This window comes from Spizellomyces punctatus (assembly GCF_000182565.1).
Source record: "Spizellomyces punctatus DAOM BR117 chromosome Unknown supercont1.9, whole genome shotgun sequence".
Classification (NCBI taxonomy): Eukaryota; Fungi; Chytridiomycota; class Chytridiomycetes; order Spizellomycetales; family Spizellomycetaceae; genus Spizellomyces; species Spizellomyces punctatus.
Window position 1 is genome coordinate 968,604 of NW_015971545.1, and position 21,894 is coordinate 990,497.

At 48.7% G+C, this 21,894-nt stretch overlaps 6 protein-coding genes and 2 non-coding genes across 8 annotated transcripts; 5 read left to right on the plus strand and 3 right to left on the minus strand.

Moving 5' to 3' along the window:
- Positions 1–372: 372 nt before the first annotated feature.
- SPPG_10127 lies at positions 373–444 on the minus strand. The gene has a single exon. It is a non-coding gene; the product is annotated as a tRNA-Pro (tRNA).
- Positions 445–1,435: 991 nt separating this feature from the next.
- On the plus strand, positions 1,436–4,502 carry SPPG_05698 (uncharacterized protein). Its single transcript, XM_016753913.1, has 3 exons — positions 1,436–1,956; positions 2,112–2,278; positions 2,843–4,502. The coding sequence occupies exon 3, from the start codon at positions 2,957–2,959 to the stop codon at positions 4,232–4,234; it is 1,278 nt and encodes a 425-aa protein (XP_016607503.1). The 5' UTR covers positions 1,436–1,956; positions 2,112–2,278; positions 2,843–2,956; the 3' UTR covers positions 4,235–4,502.
- A 151-nt stretch (positions 4,503–4,653) lies between these two features.
- SPPG_05699 (uncharacterized protein) lies at positions 4,654–8,385 on the minus strand. The gene is made up of 4 exons (XM_016753914.1): positions 8,284–8,385; positions 8,044–8,217; positions 6,588–7,876; positions 4,654–6,524 (listed from the first exon to the last, which is right to left on the minus strand). The coding sequence occupies exons 2-4, from the start codon at positions 8,161–8,163 to the stop codon at positions 4,886–4,888; spliced, it is 3,048 nt and encodes a 1,015-aa protein (XP_016607504.1). The 5' UTR covers positions 8,164–8,217; positions 8,284–8,385; the 3' UTR covers positions 4,654–4,885.
- A 564-nt stretch (positions 8,386–8,949) lies between these two features.
- On the plus strand, positions 8,950–13,836 carry SPPG_05701 (uncharacterized protein). Its single transcript, XM_016753915.1, has one exon. It carries the CDS (start codon positions 9,072–9,074, stop codon positions 13,761–13,763), a length of 4,692 nt encoding a protein of 1,563 aa, XP_016607505.1. The 5' UTR covers positions 8,950–9,071; the 3' UTR covers positions 13,764–13,836.
- A 949-nt stretch (positions 13,837–14,785) lies between these two features.
- On the plus strand, positions 14,786–16,845 carry SPPG_05702 (uncharacterized protein). The gene is made up of 6 exons (XM_016753916.1): positions 14,786–14,921; positions 15,278–15,425; positions 15,494–15,590; positions 15,655–15,845; positions 15,906–16,084; positions 16,173–16,845. The coding sequence occupies exons 2-6, from the start codon at positions 15,369–15,371 to the stop codon at positions 16,690–16,692; spliced, it is 1,044 nt and encodes a 347-aa protein (XP_016607506.1). The 5' UTR covers positions 14,786–14,921; positions 15,278–15,368; the 3' UTR covers positions 16,693–16,845.
- A 123-nt stretch (positions 16,846–16,968) lies between these two features.
- On the plus strand, positions 16,969–17,054 carry SPPG_10128. Its single transcript has one exon. It is a non-coding gene; the product is annotated as a tRNA-Asn (tRNA).
- A 130-nt stretch (positions 17,055–17,184) lies between these two features.
- SPPG_05703 (uncharacterized protein) lies at positions 17,185–18,179 on the plus strand. The gene has a single exon (XM_016753917.1). The coding sequence runs from the start codon at positions 17,256–17,258 to the stop codon at positions 18,036–18,038; it is 783 nt and encodes a 260-aa protein (XP_016607507.1). The 5' UTR covers positions 17,185–17,255; the 3' UTR covers positions 18,039–18,179.
- SPPG_05704 (uncharacterized protein) lies at positions 18,069–21,848 on the minus strand. Its single transcript, XM_016753918.1, has 13 exons — positions 21,665–21,848; positions 20,996–21,605; positions 20,787–20,914; positions 20,557–20,718; positions 20,286–20,496; positions 20,144–20,218; positions 19,878–20,077; positions 19,749–19,813; positions 19,511–19,686; positions 19,309–19,448; positions 19,163–19,232; positions 18,870–19,080; positions 18,069–18,805 (listed from the first exon to the last, which is right to left on the minus strand). Exons 2-13 carry the CDS (start codon positions 21,164–21,166, stop codon positions 18,183–18,185), a joined length of 2,232 nt encoding a protein of 743 aa, XP_016607508.1. The 5' UTR covers positions 21,167–21,605; positions 21,665–21,848; the 3' UTR covers positions 18,069–18,182.
- Between the last annotated feature and the right edge of the window lie 46 nt (positions 21,849–21,894).

Sequence of the window (21,894 nt, forward strand, 5' to 3'; positions counted from 1 at the left end):
GCTGTTTTTTGCTGAATCCTAATCCTTGCAGATGCGCAACCCTTGATCCCAGCCCGTAATTTTGGCAAAGTTAAACCTTAATTATTTTAGGGTTGCCCCCTGATCCCCTTATTCATCAATTGACGCACACGACAACTTTAACCTTAAATACGATTTTGGAATGTTCCTGTTCACAACAGGATATCACGCTGAAATATGCGAGCTAATGCATCAATGGGAATTGCACTGTGAGCCAAGGCAAGCGGTCGAAGAAAAGAGCATTTCTTGAGGAATTAGACTAGGAACCTGAATGCTCTACACAAGCAACGAATTATTCGAGAGAGGAGCCAAAATATTGCCATGATTAAAAAAATGAGCACTACATAACTTCGAGGGCTCAGCCGGGAATCGAACCCGGGACCACCCGCACCCTAAGCGGGTATTATACCACTAAACCACTGAGCCGCCGTTCTCTTCTTCAATCGCTATGTATTACCACATTTAACTGCTCAATGCATCAGTGAGGAAAACCAGTTGGAACGATACCCACCGTCGAAGGCAATGCAATGGGTTAGTTGACGGTGCCTAGGAGGACAGCAGATCTTTTATACTTTTAGACGCGCATGGCATGTTTGACAATGTAATAATACATTACTGGTAACGCCTTCTGGTGGCAGCCAGTCCATATCGAGCACGGTCCAAAGGGCCTGGACATATTCTGCACACTCTTTGTCTTAAAACCCCGCATGTCCACAAGAGGCTGTGAAGAGCACAGCACTTTTTATATCTCCTGACGTGTGGCCTCAGCGTCTGGGGACCCTTTCAGAAGGCTACAGGGACCTGGGAGGCACAAACAAAGCCCTAGTCGGAGAAACGTTGTCCGTGACCATTTTACTTGGCGACCGATGTGAACGTGAATTCTTCCACTAGCACGCACGATATGGTTGGGGCGGGGCAGTAAGCGACAAATGGCATTTCTGTGCAGGGATCTCCCTCCCCCCCTTTTACTTTTATTCTTTTATCCGCAACTTGTTTCCCTCCCGAACAGCTGCCTAATCCCAACAAGAAAACGCGGTGCACGATCTCGTTTAAACCATTTGGGTAATCAACTTGCAACCGCGCCCAAATGCATTGGAATGTCCTTTGTTAGTTTCTTGTCGCCAAACGTGAGCGCTCATCAGTGTTATCGATTAGAAGCAACTGGCGGGCTCAAAAAAGCAAAAAAAAAATATATTACCAAGGTGTGAAATTCAAAAAAGCCATGCGGGGGCAGTGAAGGAGGAGGAAGAAGAAGAAGAAGCACTGCCAGGAGGAATCAAAGAAGACAAGGGGGTGTTAATGTCCAATATCTGCATGTGCTTTGGAATGGTTCGGATGAGTGATGTGTGGGGAGGCTGTGTTAGCTCTTAAAATGGCAGTGTCCTTGTCCTGCTCTGGCCCAGGGCTCGGAACTACTACGGCGGCGGCGGGGGATGTGCCAAAAGGCAAGCCCGACCCCAACTTACGACAGTACACACACACAACGTTTAAACTCCGTCCAATTTGAGAGTAAATTGCATACAGGCAGATTTCTTCATTGTATCCGCGCCACGTCCACGACGACGGCATTTGTTAAAAGCTGTCAAACCTTTTGCACATTGTTCCAATTCCCGCGGTAGCGTTCTGCGTTTGCGCCAATCCAAGTTCTTCCTAAAGGGGTATGGACGTATCTCCTGTCTTGTCCAATTAGTTTGTTTTTCCCTGCATATTAGTTTTGTCTGCTCGGTATTTCGGCTGGCTGGCGGTGCACCGACCACAAACTGCAATTCGTGAAGGGTCAAGAGGCAAACAAGATCTCATAAAGTCGCTTTTAGCTTGCCCGCAACGTTTTCAGGGGGGAGTATCATTCGATCGTCACCAAGAGATAAAAATACCCTTTTACACGCGACACAACCGACGGTGGTGGTAAGTTGCGGCTATCTTAGATCTTTGACCAGGGTGCGTATCGGTGACGTCTATCCCTCGTGGTTTTGAGTTTCCCTTCTTCTTGTCTTGGTCATCATCATCTTTGAGGAAATGGGGGAAAACGAAAAGTGACTTTTTCACTTTTGCTGTGCCCATGGCTTCCGATTAACCCAACTGATTTTGTCTAGAATTGCTGCTCCTGTGGGCGTTTTGGAGTAGGAGAAAGAGATTTGCTACGTTTTCCCCCTGAAGGCAGTGAACAGAAGACAAGCTCAGCGCTATACAGCAACTCCCCTCTCTTGCATCGCCCTCGTCTAGAAAACTGTCACCCGCATCCCTTTAATATAACAACAAGGTAAGAAAACGACAACAAGCCACGTTCAAGAGCCGCCCGCATGCATTTCATTTCTTGCGTTTGGGCTTGGGTTGAAAAAGCGATGATGGGCAGTGGGGGGGACCCCCAATCGCTCAAGGGCTGGGTGCTTGGTGACGCGTGGTTTGACATTTGGCTCAACTCCTCTGGACGCGCTACGGCGATCCCGAACACTCTTGAGGCTTTGATAACCTCAGGGGTAGAACACGGATTTGGGGGAGGTGATATTAAGGGTTACTGCGCGCGCGGCATCTAAAAGCTAAAGGCAGAGAAGGTCCCGTCACGCACGCACATGGGGACATTTTTGGCTTGGGCGGTGACAAGAACAATTCCGGCATTGACGTATTTTCTTTTTTTTATTGCGTATTTTCCATGCACTTTTCCCTCTATCCACGGCGCATTTTACCCCTTCCTCGTCTTTTGCTTCTTTCGCACACTGTCCCGCCCGTCTTCGTCTTACTATCCTGTCACACACATTCAAATCGTTCGGTATCGCCTTTCACTGCCTTATCTACTTGCCACGTTTTTTCATCCCCCCTCACCTAGCGGATAGCGGTGGTCACTCATTTCCGGGCTTGGTCGATCAGTTATCATTGCCGAATCTACCGAAATTGCGACCACAGCAAACAAGTGTCAGTGAGCACAAAAATATATAGTCATATGTCTATTTCGAAAATGACGGCCAAGCAGCACCTAGCATTCCATCTGCACGGTCGGGTTTCTCATACGTCATATATTCTTTCAACGTCAGAAAAGCCCAACATCTTGTCTGAGATCCTGTCACCTTCCCTTCGCACGGCGCTTTTCACGACGTCTACCAAACTAGATAATTCCGCGTCGGCATCGTCATCTGCACCATCATCATCGCCCTGGTACTCTCCACCCAGGAGAACCTGGCTAAGCTCCGACATGATCTACCACAAGCGATCATCGGTTACAAGGTCGCGGATGTCGGAAGGTCCCAAGACGGTCGCCAAACGACGATCGAGGTCGTTGACCGTCTGGAAAGAAGGTGAAAATGGCAAGCAAACGACCGATGGCGAGATTCGCAGTAGGCGATCCAGAAGCGCAAGTCCAGTTGTCGGCAGGAAGGAATGGAAAAGTGTTCCAAAAAAGCGGGACATGCGAAGCGAGTACGCCAACGCGAACCCAAAGCGCAAATCAACCTCCAAGATCCACCCGCAATCCAGTCCTTTGCCGACCGAAAGCCCAAATGTGCTGCCAGCCAACCTTCCGCAAATCCAGCCATGTTTCCCATTACCTGCCCGGCTGCCCGCTCACATCGAACAACAATTATATCTTCTTTCGTATACAAAGCTTCTCTCCCCTCGACGCCCCGCACATTCCCGCACGACCATCCAAAATCTAATGCTATACATCCAATCCGTGCATCCGGGAGTCGAAACTCTCTCCCACCTCCCCCCATCCCCGACACTCCCAGCTCATTCAACTCAAGCCCCATGGTCCATCAACACGCCAACCAAACGCCCATCGTTCTCCGCAAGAAAATCCAATCGCCGTCGGTTAGCAAAACTTGCGGCGGGCACGACTGTTGGACCAGGTCCTTCCCCGCTGCGTTATAGCTTCTCGCCCGATTCCGCATACACCCATCACATTCAGAGTTTGACCCGCGCTGCGGCTGTTGCTGCCACACAAGCGGTGTACCACAAAAAGCAACACGATATCGCCATCGAGGTCCCGGTGACTGCAATGGTACCAGTCAAACACAAGAAAGATACCCCGACGAAACGGTTCTTGGGATTACTCAAGAAATTCCTCAAAGTCGACTCGGAGCGAGCAAGGAGGCGGGAATCCGCTTTTTACGCTGGTGCCGGAAAGTTTCCCGCTCGCTCTTGCGTCTCTTGTGACAATGACGGTGTAGTTGAGATTGACTTTGGGAAAGGACCCAAGGGAGGTGTACATGTTTTAATTGCTTAATGGACGCTTTTTGTTTTGTTCAAAGGCGTTTTGGTTTTCTACCCTATGTACCAGGATGTTTTGTATGTCTGTACTTTTGTCCGCTTTGTTCCTTACTTTCTTTGATATTTGTAACTGCGTGGTATACTGTAAGGGCTGTAGTAGTTGGACGTTACTGGTTTAGGTTTAAGGATTAAGGATTTCTAGTATGTACGCTTTAACGGGTGTAAATATTCAAAAAAAAAAAAAAGAAGAAGGTAGTTTTTTTATGTTTCCTGCAGGACGGGGGGCTTGTTGTGTGCAGCTGGCAAAACGTCATAAAAGCTTTGCATTTTAAAGCTTACTCAGCATGTAACCAGCCCAAGCGATGTTGCCCTCAATCTGTTGTTTTTTTTTTTTTCAAAATGGAGTGCTTTAGCTTGTTTCATGAGCGATTATCCCAACGAACGAAGGGGACATCAAACGATTACACGCGAGTCAGCATTCTTATTACATCTAAAATCCAATTGTCTCAGAACAAGTGTACAGTCCAACAACATTTGGACCACTTTCATCTACTATAAATACTGAAAGTGGGATTTGGCTCAAATATCCCTTCGCCAGTATATACTCCCCTTCCCATCCAGTCAACAATAAATGTAAATATATGAGGAAAATCAACAAAAAAAGAAACTATCCAAAAAAGTCTAAAATACCCTTCACACCCTGCTCTAGTCTCTCAAGATGGCCCATTCCGCCCTTCCAATCCTCAGAGACCAAACACCAGTTGTCTAAAACTATTTTACCACGTTCAAGTCGGTTCGCCACATACTCGACTCCTTGATCCGCTTCACCTTGCAGGCTCTCCAAATACCTCTCAACATACTCTGTGACCATGTCACAAAAATAAGGTATGGATGTCGTTTTGTATCGGGTTGTAAATGCTGTCGACGGGGTCGTTGGGGTGGATGGCGTAGGTGGGTCAGTCGGAGAGGCAATGAAGTCGCCGCGGAGGTGCGATATGAGGCGGAGAATGGTGGTGCAGTTGTTGATGAGAGGGGCGTGAATGGACGGTTGAGGCGGAATGGTTACTGTAACGGGCTCAAGTTGGGTAGGAACCGAGAGGGCATGCAACTTCTCCTCCGTGTCTAGAAATTGTGAATAGTTGCTAGAAACGGATCCAGCCATTCCTTCCGTGCCCAAAGATTCCGCAGCAGGAACACGGACCAGTCCCATGAGTTCATCTTCCAGTTCCTTGAGATCAGGAATAGAGACGGCCCGAGACACAATCATGCTGGTTGTTGCCGGGGGCGGCGCTACGGGTGTTGATGGCAGAGGAGTGGTCGGTAACGGTAGCGCACTAGTTGGAGCAGGTTTGGCCGGTGGGATCGCGGGTTGATAAGTTTCCTCCCGAACCGTTGGCGTCGACGGAATACTAGAAGGATTTTGCTTGGGAGACGGGGGTGGGGTTCCGGACTGCTGCTCAACTCCGCGGGATGGTTGTGCGTAAACATTTGTTGAAACGGGAGGAGGTACTGATGGCACTAGCGTTTGCCTCATCTCATCACTCTTCAGATTTCCGTTCACCGGGACAGATCCGTTGCTCAATACTGCTGCCGCCTGCGGCGCCGCGGAAACGTGGACAACTGCCCCACCAGCACCTTGATCCCTTTCCACCAACTCTCGCAAACTCTGCCGCCACGCTCCTACCTTGTGCACGCTAGGATGTTTCGGCCAGCGAAGTGTGTCATCCCTAAGGCGTTTACCCGCAGCCGCGTCTACAAAGCCATTTTTGACCACTCTTCGGGCCCCATACCTCGGGGAACCAGGTCTCTTGGATGCAGAGGCCATATCGCTTCCACTTCCCTCGTCGTCAGAAGCGACCCCTCTGCTCATTCTTGTTAAAAGGAACGTCCAGCGTTTAAATTCTTGAGCAGAGGGCGCACATAGAACATAATCTTTTGACTTTGTACGAACGATGAATGTGCGTGACTTTTTGGCTTCAGGATCTTTAGGCGGTTGCCTGACAAGTGATCTCACGCTTATGATCGATGATGTAGGAATGATCCACTTGGGTAGGTAGTACCCTTTTGCCCATACATCTGGCTTGCCGTCCTTGTTATCTTCTCCAATTGAAGCAACAAGCGGGTTAGTTAAACTAGGCATTGGTGGATCGGTGGGATAGAAGCGCTGCAGGGCTTGGGCAAATTCTCGTCCCATGTTGTTGTCTTGGAATTTGTCGGGGGAAAATGTAAGCAAATTGGAGTTTGCAGGGAGACGGTATTCTTTTGGCGATAGACAAATGAGGAGTACTCCGTCGAACCGGAAGAGGCTGCCAATGAAGATTAATCAGAAAATAGTGCAAAGAGGTCAATTACCCAGATACACTGCTTACCGCTTTTGAAACCGTTTATGTCGGTTCTGCTTCAACAAATATCCAGAGAAAATCATAGAGGTGAATTCATTCTCGGTTGGCACAACCGAGTGGGATTTCGCATCATGTGCAGGAGGCTGCATTGAGAAGGTATTTCTTGTGTCTATCATTTGGCTATCTCGTTCAGGAGAGTCCTGATACTGAGGAGGCTTGTTGTACACTGTGTGTGACATGCTTCGCTCTGCCGCCGTGGCAACCGGTGACCCGCGATGATAACTCTGCGATGAGAGATTGGAATCCGCTCGTGATCGCCCACTACCGGGTTCGTACCGATGAGGGTGACGTTCAAGTAAAGCAGGTGATCCACGACCGTGTCGGTTATTTTCCTCCAATGCCTTAGCGTAGGCGCCAGCGCCCGCACCCGGTTCAGATCGCATATGTATCATACTTATATTCGCCTGTGGATTGCCCATCTCCAATACAGAAGCACGCATTTTGGGTGACTGCTCTGTGGATCCAGGTGACTCTGTTCCTGCCTTTCCAAACGGTAAGTCCAAGGTTGCATCATCTAATAAAACGGTTCTGGTTTTCGGCGACTCGATCTCATTATCTACAGTTTCCTCAGTCTCTGCCTTTTGGCGGACAACTGAGGAGGACACGGACGCTTCCGATGCACCAGAACTTGTTTGGGAGCCGGTTGTGTCCTGCTTTTCCGAGTTCTTCCTCGGTGGTGGAGGTAACGAGCCCCGAACAGATTCCATCGGTGGTGATATGAAGGAGCCCCGCACTTCCATTGCTACCGGAGCATACATGGAGTCGTGGCCATATTGACTGAAGAGGCCTGTTGCAGACGATGAAGGTCGTTCACCAGAAGTATGGTCAAACGTGCCTCCGGGTGGCCCATAAGACGCATTGCCGTCAATATAGGAACGCATGCGAGCAGGGGAGAGTGAGCGCGAGCGGCGATTATCACGCGTCTGCTGTCTATTCACTCCATGTTGATCTCCTCTACCTCTAAATTCTTCTGATCTAGCGCCATTAAGATACTGGCGGTGTGTAGGCGGGACTCCATGTTTGTGATTGCTTGCCAGATACTGACTATCGCCGCTGACGAATGCACGGTTCGGGATTGAAGGGAGAGCTCCACTCGGTGGCGGAGAAAGCGGTGGAAGTAGTTGTTTCTCGTGGATGAGTTTCGTCTGGATGCTTAAGGGTTGGATCCGACCTTGGGGGCCATGAGCAATGTGTACGGCTTTGAGGGAGGACGTTCGTACGCGTGAATTCACTTCAGAATCAAAGCTTTGTTTCTTCTAGTGTCAAAAAAACACACAAGTCAGTCAGCGGTTTCCCAGATCTCCGGATGAATCCACAATAAAGACTGTCCCTAGAAGCCACAGTTGCCCGAACCATAGGTCTACTTCACTACCCCCAAGACCCTTACGGAACCTATTTTTCATATGACCCTTAAAAGCCTCACCTTTGGTTTCGCAGCCTGTTTACCTTGCCCTTGCTCCCCATTTACAAGGGGAGACGACGTGCGTGGCAAATGTTGCATTGCAGTCGGTGGGTATCGTCCAGGCTGTCCTGATTCGCGCATTCACTCGTGAGCCACAAAGGGCGTATTGAGGATTGTGTGTCTACAATACAAGTTCTATCCAATTGAACTTTTTGAGTACCAGCCATTCTTTTGCACAAGGATATGCCCTTGTCCACCTACCAGTTTCCTACTGATAATTTAAGATGCCCGGCTTCAATCGGCAGCAGCTCGCCAACTCCGTTTGTCGTCCAATTCCCCAAGCTTCGTCTGTTTTTTTCCCACGTTCAACTTGCAAAAGCCGTGGTTTGCTTGTACCGATTTCTTGGATTTCTTGCCTTTTGCGGCTTCGTCCCACACAGGTCACATGGCTGCCCAGATAGCTGGTTGGATCCGGCTAGAAACTTTGTGGGCTTTGTCGGAGTTTGGTGCATCGCCCATTCCGGTGACAGCAACACTTGTCCGATACGCTAGGCGCTACAGTGCTTGCTCATTCATATCACCCAGGGTGTCATGGCAGAGATTCGAAAGAGCCTTAAATGGCAGCAGCGGGAAACATCCGATTTGGACCATTGCACATATCATTTACTGTTAGCTCTGTGATGGGTTATCCAAATTGAAACTGCCCGGCATCACAAGCCAAGTGCAGTCCCTGCTTGTAATAGTCCAAGTCGTGTGCTTTAAATAGAATGTACTCAAGCCTGGGTTGAGCACTCTATGGACTCATTAGGCCAAATAGGGATACATCGGATGCTTACTTGATAATTAACACTCCGATCCGCTCGTCAAGGGCCATATCATTCAGTCTCCCTATTGTTGATTGTATTATATATTATATCTTCTGAGTATAGAACGTTTGATGGAATTGGACGGCCTATGCAGAGCAGTTGGAATCTGGTGCGTTTACCCTTGAAATATCTGGGGTAGCAGAGCGCCTTGCGGAAATTCGTCACTGGGTCCGTGACTGTGGAATGATGCTTGGTCAAGTTCTCTCGCTGGTCTGTTTGGCTATTCTGCTTCAGGTTTCCCGCTCTGCCGTTGTCAGTGGTAGGGTAGACTCTATAACACTAGACATTGCATTGTCAGATGTGTTGGGACGGCAGGCATCTGCAGGAAGTGTGCCCACTGGATTGCTATCTACGTCAGCATCAGCCACAGCGACAAGTCTCAGTTCTTCACCCCAATCGAGTGCTACATCAACGTGGGACTCATCGTCGAGTCTCTCCCCCTCCAGTACCAATGCTTTCCCATCATCTTCAGCGTCATTTGGTACTGCATCCTCATCGTCATCTTCCTCCGCCCCCATCACTACCTCTACCCCGATAACTGTCTCTTCCTCGGCATCGGGACACTCTTCCACTGCCGGCTCTGCCACCTCGAGTACATTTGCGCCAACGCCTCTTCCGTCTGCTATTGCGCCTTCCCCAATTACAGTTACGGCCATCGAACCACCCACTCTGTACACAAACCGTGGTCGACAAAATATTATACTTTCAGGAAATGGCTTTTCGATCTTGCGAGCGGCCGAGTTCTCTGTCAGTTTCACAAATATCACCATTCCAGCTGGAGCAACCACCGTGACAACTTTGTCAGATTCAGTTGTCGCAGTCACCGTCGATACCGATGCCATTAGCTTAAATGGCGACGTGTACCGTAACGGCTCCCTCATTATCTCCATTAGAGGAGCCGCCGACACCGTAAGGGATGTGCGGTGGGTGGATCCCGTGAAGTCAATAGCAACGATAGTTTCGCCGAGCAAGGTGACCATTGGAGTGGGCAGCCCAGTGCATATAACAGGAATCAATTTGCTCCCCCCAGTAGGGCAAGCACTTTGCGTGTTTAATGCCACCAGAATATCAGCAACAAACGCTACGTATGATAACGGAACCTATACCTGCCTTGCCCCTGATATGTATGGAAGCGGTATCCTGGAAGTGAATCTTCTCTACTATACACCTCAGCGGGATCTCTCGTCTTTTGGCGGCAGAAACTCTACCGACTATAACCGGCCAACTGACTATGTCAGTACTGTAGTTGGGCAACCCCTATTGCTGTATTACCGTGCCGGTCCTCCAAAGGTCATCTATGCTCGTTTTACTATAACCGGAGCAATCGAGTTTCGGTATGATCGGCCGGTGACAGTGTACGACGCAAATCTCTTCGCAGTGGATCCCAAAGCCAGTCATTCCACCTTGATTAGTGCTCTAAACGGTCGGGAAACCTTTACTTGTGAAAAGATGTTCCTGAATCCTAATGGAGGGACAGGACGCTTGTGGGTCACCCAAGCAAATGCAGAATGTTATATCCAGCGAATGGATGCAAGGACTTTTAGGATTATCATTGGTGCGAGTGAAGCCCAGAAGATAATTGAAGCTGGCCTTTCCCCAGTGGTGGCAGGTGACTCGCTGTCACTAAAGCCAGGTGCAGTGTGGACAGCAGGTGAGGAGCTGAGCGAGACAGGGACGGGGTCTACCATCGTTGAGGGAATTCTTTCGCCGAACCGCATCGTGCGTCCTACCGTACTTGTTAAGGCACCGCAAATCATTGGCAGCTGCTCTGATGTGACTTTTGATCTGTCGAGGTCGATGGGATCGGCTGGACGTAATTTCAATCAAAGCACTTTCAGTGTCGCCCCCGCTGTAGATTCACTGCAAGCAGAGCTGACCGCGTTTGCCAAAGCTTTCATTTTGCGTAATGAGCTGGTGTACACTATTGCGGCATCCAAAATCCCTGTTGGAAGATACCAATTCACCTTTACCTTAAGGAACTTCCTTGGAGGAGTTGGAACGTCGACCTTCATATTAGAGAAATTTGACCGGCGAGATATTCCTTATGTTACTATAACGGGTCCGGCCAACGATGCTCCATTGGACCAGTTGCACACTATAACGGCCGAGGTTGCTGCGACATGTGGAGCTCTCCGACCAGTGAGTTTTCAATGGGAATCGCAAGACGTACTCATTTCTACGGCAAATGGCACAATGGTTACAATGGAAGCGTATTCTTTGAGTCATCAAAGTCGATACTCCTTTATAGCTCGTGCTAAGTTCACGGATGAACCTAGTCCAACGCTGTGGACGTTGAATTACACGTTTACGACAGAGCTGGATCGAGTCATGCCAGTTACCATCACAGAGGTGTTAGCCGGTGGTGGAACGAATAAGAATGCTTCTCAGTCTCCATTGCTTCTATCAACGACACTTTTTGACAGTGGCTATCCGCCCAGTAATGTCAACATCTCTGACTTTACTTGTATATGGAATTGCACCCGAGTGGGAGAACCTTTCGGGACTCCATGCATCAAAGAAGAGACAGGGCAAGGAGCTTCTATTCCCGCCATCTGTACTGGTGCCGATATCACTGGCTACTTAGATACAGGAAGATATGCTTTTACTTTAGAGACCGTACGGATCGGTACTGGAGCTATCAGCTCGACAGACGAGAGTGGAGCACCAATGTTCGTCGATGTAATCGACCAGTGGATCCCGCTAGTTACCGTTACCCCAAATATGCCATACCCTTCGCGCTGGGACTTGTACGAGCTACGCGCAGGCGTCAACCCAATCTCTGTTCTCAATGGTGTTGACAAGGTGAGGTATTCTTGGTTTTCCAACGAATCTTGTCACGGAGACATCTTCTCCACGGTAGACGTGGCGGACACGTCCAAGGTGCAATGGCAGCCAGGTGCACCAACCCTCCGTTTCCTGCCACAAACCCTGCTAGCGGCTGGAAAGTATTGCTTCACTGTGTTCGCGAATGATACGGCACGGAACGCTATTGGTCAAGCGTCTATAGTGGTGTCTGTTCGGGAAGCACCGTTTGCTGGATACTGTTCTTTGAATGCTACCGATGGACTCGCCTATCAGTCGGTATTCAGGATAAGTTGCGCTGGGTGGGTCACGGATCCTCAATCGAATCCCCTGTTCTACACCTATTGGATTCGAAAAGTCGGTGACATACCCTGGAGCAATTTGGGCCCACGCTCACAATTTTCCGTGCTCGACACGGTGCTCGCGGAGGGAACATATGAAGTTACAGTCAACGTTACAGATGCTGCAGGCTCTGTTGGTGCTCTACAACCCGTCTACAGGCTGACGGTCAGACCTCGCCTCACTAGGCGACAGGTGCAGCCAATTTCAGAACCCGCCGTCACGGCCTTCGCCTTTCTGAACGCTTCTATAGAGAGCTATCTAGCCACCTCCGACTACCGAACAGCTCAAACCAACCTTGTTGTGGCTATTCAAGATCTGAGCCCAGAGTTGCTGAATACTGCGTACCACGATACTCTCCTCACATTTTTTGGCTACCTTCTCAACTCTGGAAGCATTTACATGGACGCCCAATCTGGAGGCCCTTATATGTTGCACGCGCTGCAATCCATGACAATGGACTGTTACAATCTTACGACGAATATTACTACCAGGCTACTGAGTTCTTTGAATGCCGTTATGACACAGATTGACGAGACCACCCGAGGGGCGGGAAACTGTGTTGGAAGCGCAGCTACGAATGATGCAATGAAGGTTTTGGATGCAGTGATGGGCTCACTAACACATCATCCAGATGAAGGGGATTATAGAATTATCACACAGCTGGATGGAATCATGAAGAGGATTGAAAGCTGTGTGTATCGAACGTTAACGTGTGGTGGACCTGTTTTCACCGTCGATCAACAATTTGTAAACAAAACGGTGGGAATCGCTCAAGTCGATCCTTCTACTGGCCATTTGGACTTCTGCGGGCGGTTCAACCTTCCTGCCTCAGCTAGTCCGGTTAGCAGTGGTTCTTGTCTCAAGTTCAGCTGTGCCGTAGTAAATAGTAATGCGCTCACATCATCAGTGGGCACAGCTGCCATGGCGGGTCTTGGAAGCAACCTCACTAGCTTATCGTTGTACGGAAGCACGCCCATGGTGCCCTTGAATATCTCACTGCCAGACCAAAGCATTAATATTACTCTTGGTGTCGATCGTGAGATTCTCGCTCGGCAGCAGGCGCAGCCTGGATCATCACTTGTTTGTGCATGGTTTGACTATGTGAAAGATGGAGGGCGATGGTCGACAGACGGATGCACCTTGGCCGCATTGAATGAGACAACCTTGACAGGTGTTTGCCAGTGCAGCCACCTGACGGACTTTGTAATAGACCTTCAAAATCCAGGTGGAAGTACCCCACTTGTCCAGCCATCGATACCAACTCCAACGTCAACGTCTACCACGTCGCCTGACGACATGAAACCACCGATTGCCGAACCTCAAGGAGCACCGACACCATCTGCATCTTCAACTGAGAGCGTGCTAGCAGGCCCTCCCCAAGATCAAGTGTCTAGCAACTCTGGTAAAATAGCAGGAGCAGTTGTGGGGTCGACAGCAGCCGTAGCTCTCCTTGCCGGTCTATTATTTTGGTACCGTCGCAATCATAACCACAAGTGGTGGACATTCCAGGGCCTTCCCAGAGCAATCCCACCTCCGCAGCAGCCGCTCCCAACATCTCTCCCCCGTCAACCGCTACCAATGGCCGTTCCTGGCCCACCTCGCGCATACGGTTTCAGAGAAGCACGACGTGAGGAGTTGCCCGAATACGTGTTTCCGCCGACGTGGCAGGAGCATTTGGAAAATGTTGGCCAGGCTGGGGGGAGTACAGAGAGGCTACACACAGGAGGTTGAGATGGGTATGTAGATGCTGGTGAACGAGAATGGGCACTTTGAATATATATATCAATAAATTGGATTTTGTGACATAATGTTCGGTACGGGCAAAGACTCGTTAGTGCGAAATTGAAGCATGCCGGTTTCGTAATTGCTCGCAGCTTGGCTAGGCTGGGTCATTTTTCAAAGTGCCGTTCGGTAAGTTTCTGAACATCCAAAAGATGAAAACTAAATATATTACCGATGTTCGGAGCTAATAATGCTTATCGTGCATTGTCACTTGGTAAAAATAAGGCAAGATATCTCCTCGATCAACACCAATAGATAAGGAAAAGTGCTACTAGATTAGGAACTGAATCACGTTTGCTCGTCAATGGGATTCATTGAGGTATTTATTATACAAGTTACGACTGACACGGAGGCTCCACTTGCAAAATTGAGAGAATGGTGGAAACAATCCAGGAATCAACGATATTATACGCGAATGCCCCCAAGTTTGAAAAGGCACTAGTGCTGCGTCTGCCCGCACGCCTTTACATGTCGCATATTACGCAAATGTGAAATATTAAAGAAGTAAGCGTTCATTTTTGGAGTTCAACTCATTGTATTTGAATAATCCTCCTGCTTGAGATATATATTTGTCTGTTTACAACACAAAATAATAACGTATTCTGGTAATGACAAGGGTCGCAACACCGGTATACCTGCAACTCGAGTGCAGACGGAGGATGCTGGCTGGGCGGCCAGACCTATCTTTCAGCGCATTCAGCAAGGCCGCGGCAAGAGTAACATTCCTTTCATACATTTGTTTGGAAATCCATAAAGTACTGGACGGCACAGTAATTTGAGGAGGTCGCCGCTCAGCGCATATGTGAAGGATGTGACGACACCATAAACGGTCTTGAGTCTGGACTAGGTAAACCCTTCATTTGGTCACCCTTTGTTTATACGACTTACGCAATCAGGCTTGGTGTGGCCGCCGTCACGTGAATCGGCCATCAAACGCCAAATCCCCCCGCATGGCCTGTCAACCGTTCCGTCGCCTGTTCACCCTCTGCTTTTGCTGTCAACAGCGTCCCACTGCCGATTCCGACGCTTCATAACCTGCACGATATATTTTTGTACATATTTGGTGTTCGTCATAGTGTGCAGCAATTCCGTAGGCTAGCGCCCGTGGTAAGTCAATCGGTTGACACGGAAAGTTTTCTTGTACCTAGATGAGGGACGCAGGGAGGGTATATGAAAGCGGGCATATTGTCAGTATGCGTTTCGGTGTGGTATCCATGGGGAGGAGTGTATTTAATAGGCTGTAAATGCTTTGGATGTTGGTCGGGCAATTTGTCATGAGGTACGGAGTGAGTCGTATGTACTGGAGGGAGCTACTATGACCTGTGCGGTATTACTCGTATGTTGCTATCGCATGTAAACACAGCAAGTGTATAGTTCCTTTCTAACAGGCAGCAATAAAATTGTTTCCAATTCCTGATAACACTTGTCCCTTGGATCTATGCTGAAAGCTCCCTCTCCCGCAGGAACACTTGTAATTCTTTCAGGAACGTCCCGATCATCGCGGGAACACAGCTGTACAGCCTCTCCAGAGACTGTAATTAAGAATAGCTAATAATGGCGGACGACGAAGCTTTTGATCTGTATGGAGATGATCCATTCGTTTCAAAATCGGTAAGTTTTAGGTGGTTAATCGACTGTTCGATTTGTGCTTTGACCTTATACCCGATTTGACTGAGCAGAGCGACCTTCTTTACGATGACCTATTGTCAACGAATGCAGATGAGCCACAATTGAACACGTACGTTGAGGACGACGTGTTGAGTTTTGGGATGAATGGTAAGACCACGTCTATCAAAGACAAATAGATGCAATATTGATACAAACTCCCTTTTGTAACAAGCTGAACACGAGGAAGCACAAGCAGCTCTTGACTTTGAAGGGAAATCGGCGGTTGAAACGCCCGATTCGAAAGACCTTGACTCAAGCGGCGGGCATCAATCACATCTCACCGGTCAAAACGCTCTGCACTCCCAATCATCGACAAATACTCCATCAGGACCGACAGGCATCATAGTCGGCGATCTAACATGGGTTTGTATTCATACAAGGAGCGAATGCGTAGAGTGCGAACTTTAACATATTTTTCGCTAGTGGACAAGCGATGAGGACCTCCGCTCGATTGCTGTAGATGCTGGTGTTGGTGACCAATTGGTGGCAACAGAGACTACCTTCCAGGAGCATAAGGTCAATGGGAAATCGCGCGGGATTGCATATATGACCTTTCAAACGCCAGACGCTGCGAAGACCGTGAAGGGAATGCTGGAGATGATGTAGGTTGGCGCCCTGCGATTGCTGATCACTGTTTTAGTCCATGCATTGACGGGTGATTTCGCATGTTTGTGCATCTACATCTGGCAGTGAAATACACGGTAAAAAGCCGACAGTTGCCTTTGCTGATCCAGCACAGAGAAAAAACCCCTTCCGACACGTCCCGAGAGACCCGAAAGAAGCACGCGCCGCAAATGCACTTCGGAGCACCCATCAAAGTCCTCAAGGGACACCCACCCTTGGAACTGGAACCGTGGGGCCAATACGTGTATCGGCCAACCGTCTACAACAGCAACAACAACTGCGAGCCAGCCCTTACGCCAAACCACGGCCTGCAGCCAATGGCGCCGCAAGAACGCCAGCACTTTCTGCTGCTGCTGGAATGGGAATGCCGTACAGCGGTGCCGGGTTTGGTGTGCGACCGCCGGCCGGTGGACCATACGGAGGTCCTATGGAATGGGACATGGAGTTCTATGGTGGTCCAAGACCGCCCATGCCAATGTATGGCGGCGGCCCAGGCTCAGGAAGGCATCATATGGGAGCTGGCGGTGGGTTCCCACCCATCCCACCATCGCATGGAAGGCCTTATGGAAGGCCTGGGTGGAGATGATTGTGTAGTGTTGGCGTTGCTAGAATGTACCATATAGGCGAAAGGTTGTATGAGTATTCACTCTGTGTAATTTGTAATTATGCGATTTTACTTTCAGTTTCTGTCGCTTCAACCATGTACATTTTGATAATCAATAGAAGCCTTGAAGTTACGTTTAAGCTCGTGGTTCCCACATATGTGTACAAAATACCACTTTACACCTCTGCTTTGTTGATACTCAACGACTGATTGTGTTTTATCACCAACATAAGTTTCAAGTCAACTCACTGATTTCAAGCTTCCGTGGCGCAATTGGTTAGCGCGTTCGGCTGTTATCTCGTATAGCTACCGAGAGGTTGCCAGTTCGACCCTGGCCGGGAGCGTCCACCCCAACCTGAAGGATTTTTTTTCTTGGGAGTTCATTCGAAGCACCAATGAACCGGTTGCAACATTTAACCAGCAAAACGGTTGTTGTGTCATCGCGGTTCAGCACAAACTGTATTTGCTGTTTCCCCAAGTTTGCATTTGACTTTCATGTTTGGAATTCAACTGCAAACCGAGGGTCCCTTCTGGACGTAAATATCATGGCAGTGAAACAAGCTTCCGAGTTGTTCTTGACACTATTAGTCCTCGTCCTCATTCACTCCACAACCGCCGCTAACTGGAGGTCAGGTCATGCAACCCATTACGGCCCTTACCCCTCCGTTCCGGCCCAATCCGAATTTGGATACCTCCCCAATGATGTTGGTGTAGGCTGTTCAACCGGAGAGCCCGGCGGAGACCCTCGCTGGAACGACATCCTCTCCAAAGGCGTTTACCAAAACCCAGTGTACAATCAAACCGTATGGCCAAAACAGGCTACGGTTGCGGTATCGGAAGCGGTGTATGCGAGCACACCTGCCGATAAGACTCGGGTGTGTTTCCAAAAAGTGCGGATCAAAAGTCGAGTCAATGGAGTAGAATTGGAGGCTTTTATTGTGGATTTTTGTCCGGCTGTTGGGTGTAATTGGTCCCAAGAAGAGCGGGGGAATAATGTGGATCTCTATGGAGAGTATACTTGGAAAGCATTAGGAGGGGAGGATGGTGGGGGTATGTTGGCTGTGGATATTGTGTGGCCGGATGGACTTGGATTGGATTCTGGTCGTGGATCTGGGTTGGCGGGAATTGTTATTGCGGCGATTGTGGTTTCTTGTTTGGCGTTCTTGGCGACTCTTGGATGGGCGATATGGTGGCATGTCAAGCGACGGAGGTCGTTGGCGGCTTTTGAGGCACAGAAGAGTAATTGGACTCCTGCGGCGCCGGGAGCTGGGGTGGACTCATCGGCTGGACCGGTGACGCCGCCTCCAGTTGCGTTGACGTCGGCGTAAAAGACGTTATGGACATTTTGGAACTGTTACTACCTCATTGTTACATGTAGTCTCATTTGTTATACAGTACATAATTCAATTTTTATGCATATAGAATCACGTACACAAAAACTTATATATTATGAAAAAAAAATAATGAGGTGATTACACGCCATCAAAAATATTCTTGGTCGGTGCTTTGGCTGGTCCTGCTTTTCGAGATGATGGGGGTGTTTTCTGCGCACCAGCACTCCCAGCAGTCTTGTTTTCATCACTCCAGTTTGATCCAAGCCCTCCCCATCCCCCACCTCCGCTATCTGTTTTTGATGCTGTGGATGTCCCAGATACCACACCAAACTTGCGACCACTTTTTGTTTGATTGTTTGTCTTTAGAGACTCTCTGCTACCAAATCCTTCTCGTCCACCCACAGATTCCAAGTCTTCCTCAAGTCGCTGGAACTTTCCACCTCCGTCTGTTGGGGCGGCCGGTGATTTTAATGCCGACAAGCCAAACCCTTTGAACGGGTTGGCCTTTTTGAACGTCCACAGACCACCCGCGTTGGTGCCATCAGCCGTACCCGCAGGTACATTGACGGTCGAATTAATATCGTTGCTCGGTGCCCCTCGCCCAAATCTACCACCTGATTTGTACTTTGCTAGCAAATCCTTTGCTGTTCCAGCTGTTCGCGTGCTTCCAATTCGGCTTTGTCGCGACGTGGATGTAATGTCATTTGAGAATCGGGAATCGATCGTGCCACCAGTTCGTTTACGCTCTTCAACGGCACGGGCTGTGAATCATATTCACTCGTCAGCCGTTAATATGATACACGATGCAATCCTGTGGCAACTGACCTTGCTCAATAATTTGTCGTCCTTCTTCAATATCCGCATCATTCGGCGCAATGGCCTCATAATATGAATAATGTTTGATTTTAAACAGTCGCAGGAGCCGTCCGTGCATATTGAAGAGCGTCAGAAGCGCAAAAATAAGAACGATTTCTGGCAGCCACTTGTTGTATCCTTCACCCAAAAGAGGCGTTAAGCTGACGGCTTTTCCCTGATACTAAAGGAAAGACATTTTAGTAAGCAAGTTCCCGAGCAAGTATGTCCCTGACGAGGAAAAAAAAATGGTAGATATAACGTACGGTTACAAACATGGTCTCATCGTCAGTGACCATGTTTAGGAAATTATAACAAAGTGGAAAGGTCAGCTTGCTGTGAGATGAAATGAATGAGATTCGGATACTGATCAAAGAGAGCCGAATACCACTGTCAAGATCATATCACGCACCATAGGTAACTCCCAATGAAGAGCAAGCTTCCTTCATCTGTATGATGTTCTGGTACCAGGTAGTAATCGAAAAATTTGATCTTGAAGAGGGTTGAATATGCGCAAACACACATGTACAAAATGAAGCCCATTGCAACAAGCTGAGAAAAGTTTTGTCAGGGTCCGTAGTAGTTGATGCTCTACTTAAAAAAACAGCGAATACCTCCAAAGCAACATATCCAATATATGGCGACTTTAAAATCACGGCTGGCACGGATAATGTGACACTCTCCACTTGGAAGGTCGATTCCGACCAAATGACGGCCAGGGAGGCCAGCACCGCAATGATACTGAGAAAGCGGAGAGCGATAGGACGAATCCAGACATAATACCACCAATCTGAAAGGCCAATATTATACACCTGTAAGGTGCAGTAGTTGTTTAACATCAAAATAACGTACATGATCGAAGTTTTATATCCTTAAAGCGATCTTCGGATACGGTGACAAGCGTAGACTGGAATTTTCTGCAGCCAAAATGTCAGATCAGATCAGCTGAACGTAACCAAGGCGCGGCAGAAGACCACGGACCTATCCTTGTTTCGATAATTTTCAATAACGTCCTGGTACAGGAAGGCCTTCTGCAGCAAAAACTGGTACTGCGCTTGCGTTCGATCCAAAACTTTAACAGCTCGTTTTATCCGTGCATGCAGGCTAATAAGGTAATCCTCATTGACAGTCGCTACCATCTCCTCTCGATCAATATTGCGCTCCTCTAACGCTAATGGGCACTGGAAGAGCAGAAGATTCGATTCGTTACTCTACAGTCCAGCGGTTTATGAGTTTATGTCACTAACTTTTTCCATGAGCTTGTCAACAAGGGGCCGCAGAGCGTCGCCAAGCTCTATTTTCCTCGATGCTATAGCAATTTCCTAATCGATAGATATTAACGACCATATTTCGTACGACGCATCAATCCGGAAAAGACAATAGTAATACCCTGGAAACGTCATACAGATCGGCTTCAGCGTCCACCATACTCTCCTTCACTCGCGGCGCCGTAAACTCCATGTATCTCAGGCACCACTGGGTGTTCGCATCAAACCATAGCGTCCGTGGAATCTCCACCAAGCCATATCCCATCATAACGGTGCTTAAAAGCAGACCCCATGCATTCGCCGCAGCAATGCCCATTGAAAGAAGTGTATCTCTACGGACATGTGGCATCAGATGGTTGTGCGACGCTTGCAGTGATTTTCGAAGCACCTACTTATTGATATGCATCACAACTAATGTGTAGATGAGGAACACCAGTCCAACAGCTCCGAGGCCACCGTAGTACACCAGATTATCTTTCAGTGATGCCCAGAGCCGACGGCCGAAACGAAAGTCGCCCGCACGGATCCACGTTTGCATAAGAGGAATGGTGAACCTGATGCAATTTCTCATGAGTTTACTGTACTCCAGATGGAGCCCTTTGCGCACACTGAACGAAGTTACCATGTCAAACAGAACATTGTCCAATACACAATCTGCCAAAAGGTGCGCAAAAATCCTTCGGAGACATAGGCTAACGGCCGGTCACATCTGATCGCATTCGCATCCTCCACGCACTTCCGATAATGGGTCTAAAAACCAGTGAGAGGTGCTTGTTCAGCGGTGGACCTGATTGAAATGCTACTCAAAAGCAAGTTCCCAATGCAACTCACCGATGCCAAGTCCAACGGTAGTATGAGGGGTAAAGAGAATGGGAAAAGCCACGCCAAAAAGGCCACAAGTAGTGCGTACCATGGCAGTTTTCGAAAGTCTCCAAAGTATTGTAAAAGCCCCAGGACGAGAAATCCTAGTGCGACGAGGATGAGAATGACAATGCTGTACATGATGTTTCTCTTCAGCGGAGTTTTAGGCGCAATTGACAGTCAGGAGGGTGTGTTGGAGAGGAGCCCTCTCCGATCGATTGTGAGAAGCGACGGTATAGCAATGTCTTGGTAGTGTTTGGGCGGGTCGGAAGTTGAAAGCAAAACGATTGCGGGCGAAGCGGTGCTGTGGGTCAAAGGGTAAGCAAAGCCCCGTCTCACGCGCTTAGTGTATTAGGTGACAGAAACTGGCACTAGCTACTACACCAGGGAATAAACCAGCGATAACTGGTTCGGAAAAGCCAAGTAATTCCCTCCTTACAACCAACCAACTACTACTAGGCCCAATTACACATGCAATACATTACGGTTGTTCTAACCGGGTAACTAGCGCCCACCACCACGAGAGAAATCCTACTAAGCCCTTGATTCCGAAATTCTTTAGTCGGAGGATGTTCAGATACTAATTAAACCAGAATTAGACTCGGAATACGCGTGGGAAAATACAAAGATAATGCATACCTGCGATCGTTGCAGCATAGTAGTAGCAGTGTTTGCAAGGGGTTATGTTGTTGTCGTTGTCGGGCGGACGAGGTCCTCGGCACCAGAGCAATATTCTCATGATGGACTGAGACTTGTTGGGCGGATGCTTTGAGTCGAGGATGGGAAAAGAGGAAAGAGGGAAAAGGCCCCCCTTTTATAGACCTTTGGCATGCGCCTCACCGCAGTTTAAAAAAAAAGTTACATTAGCA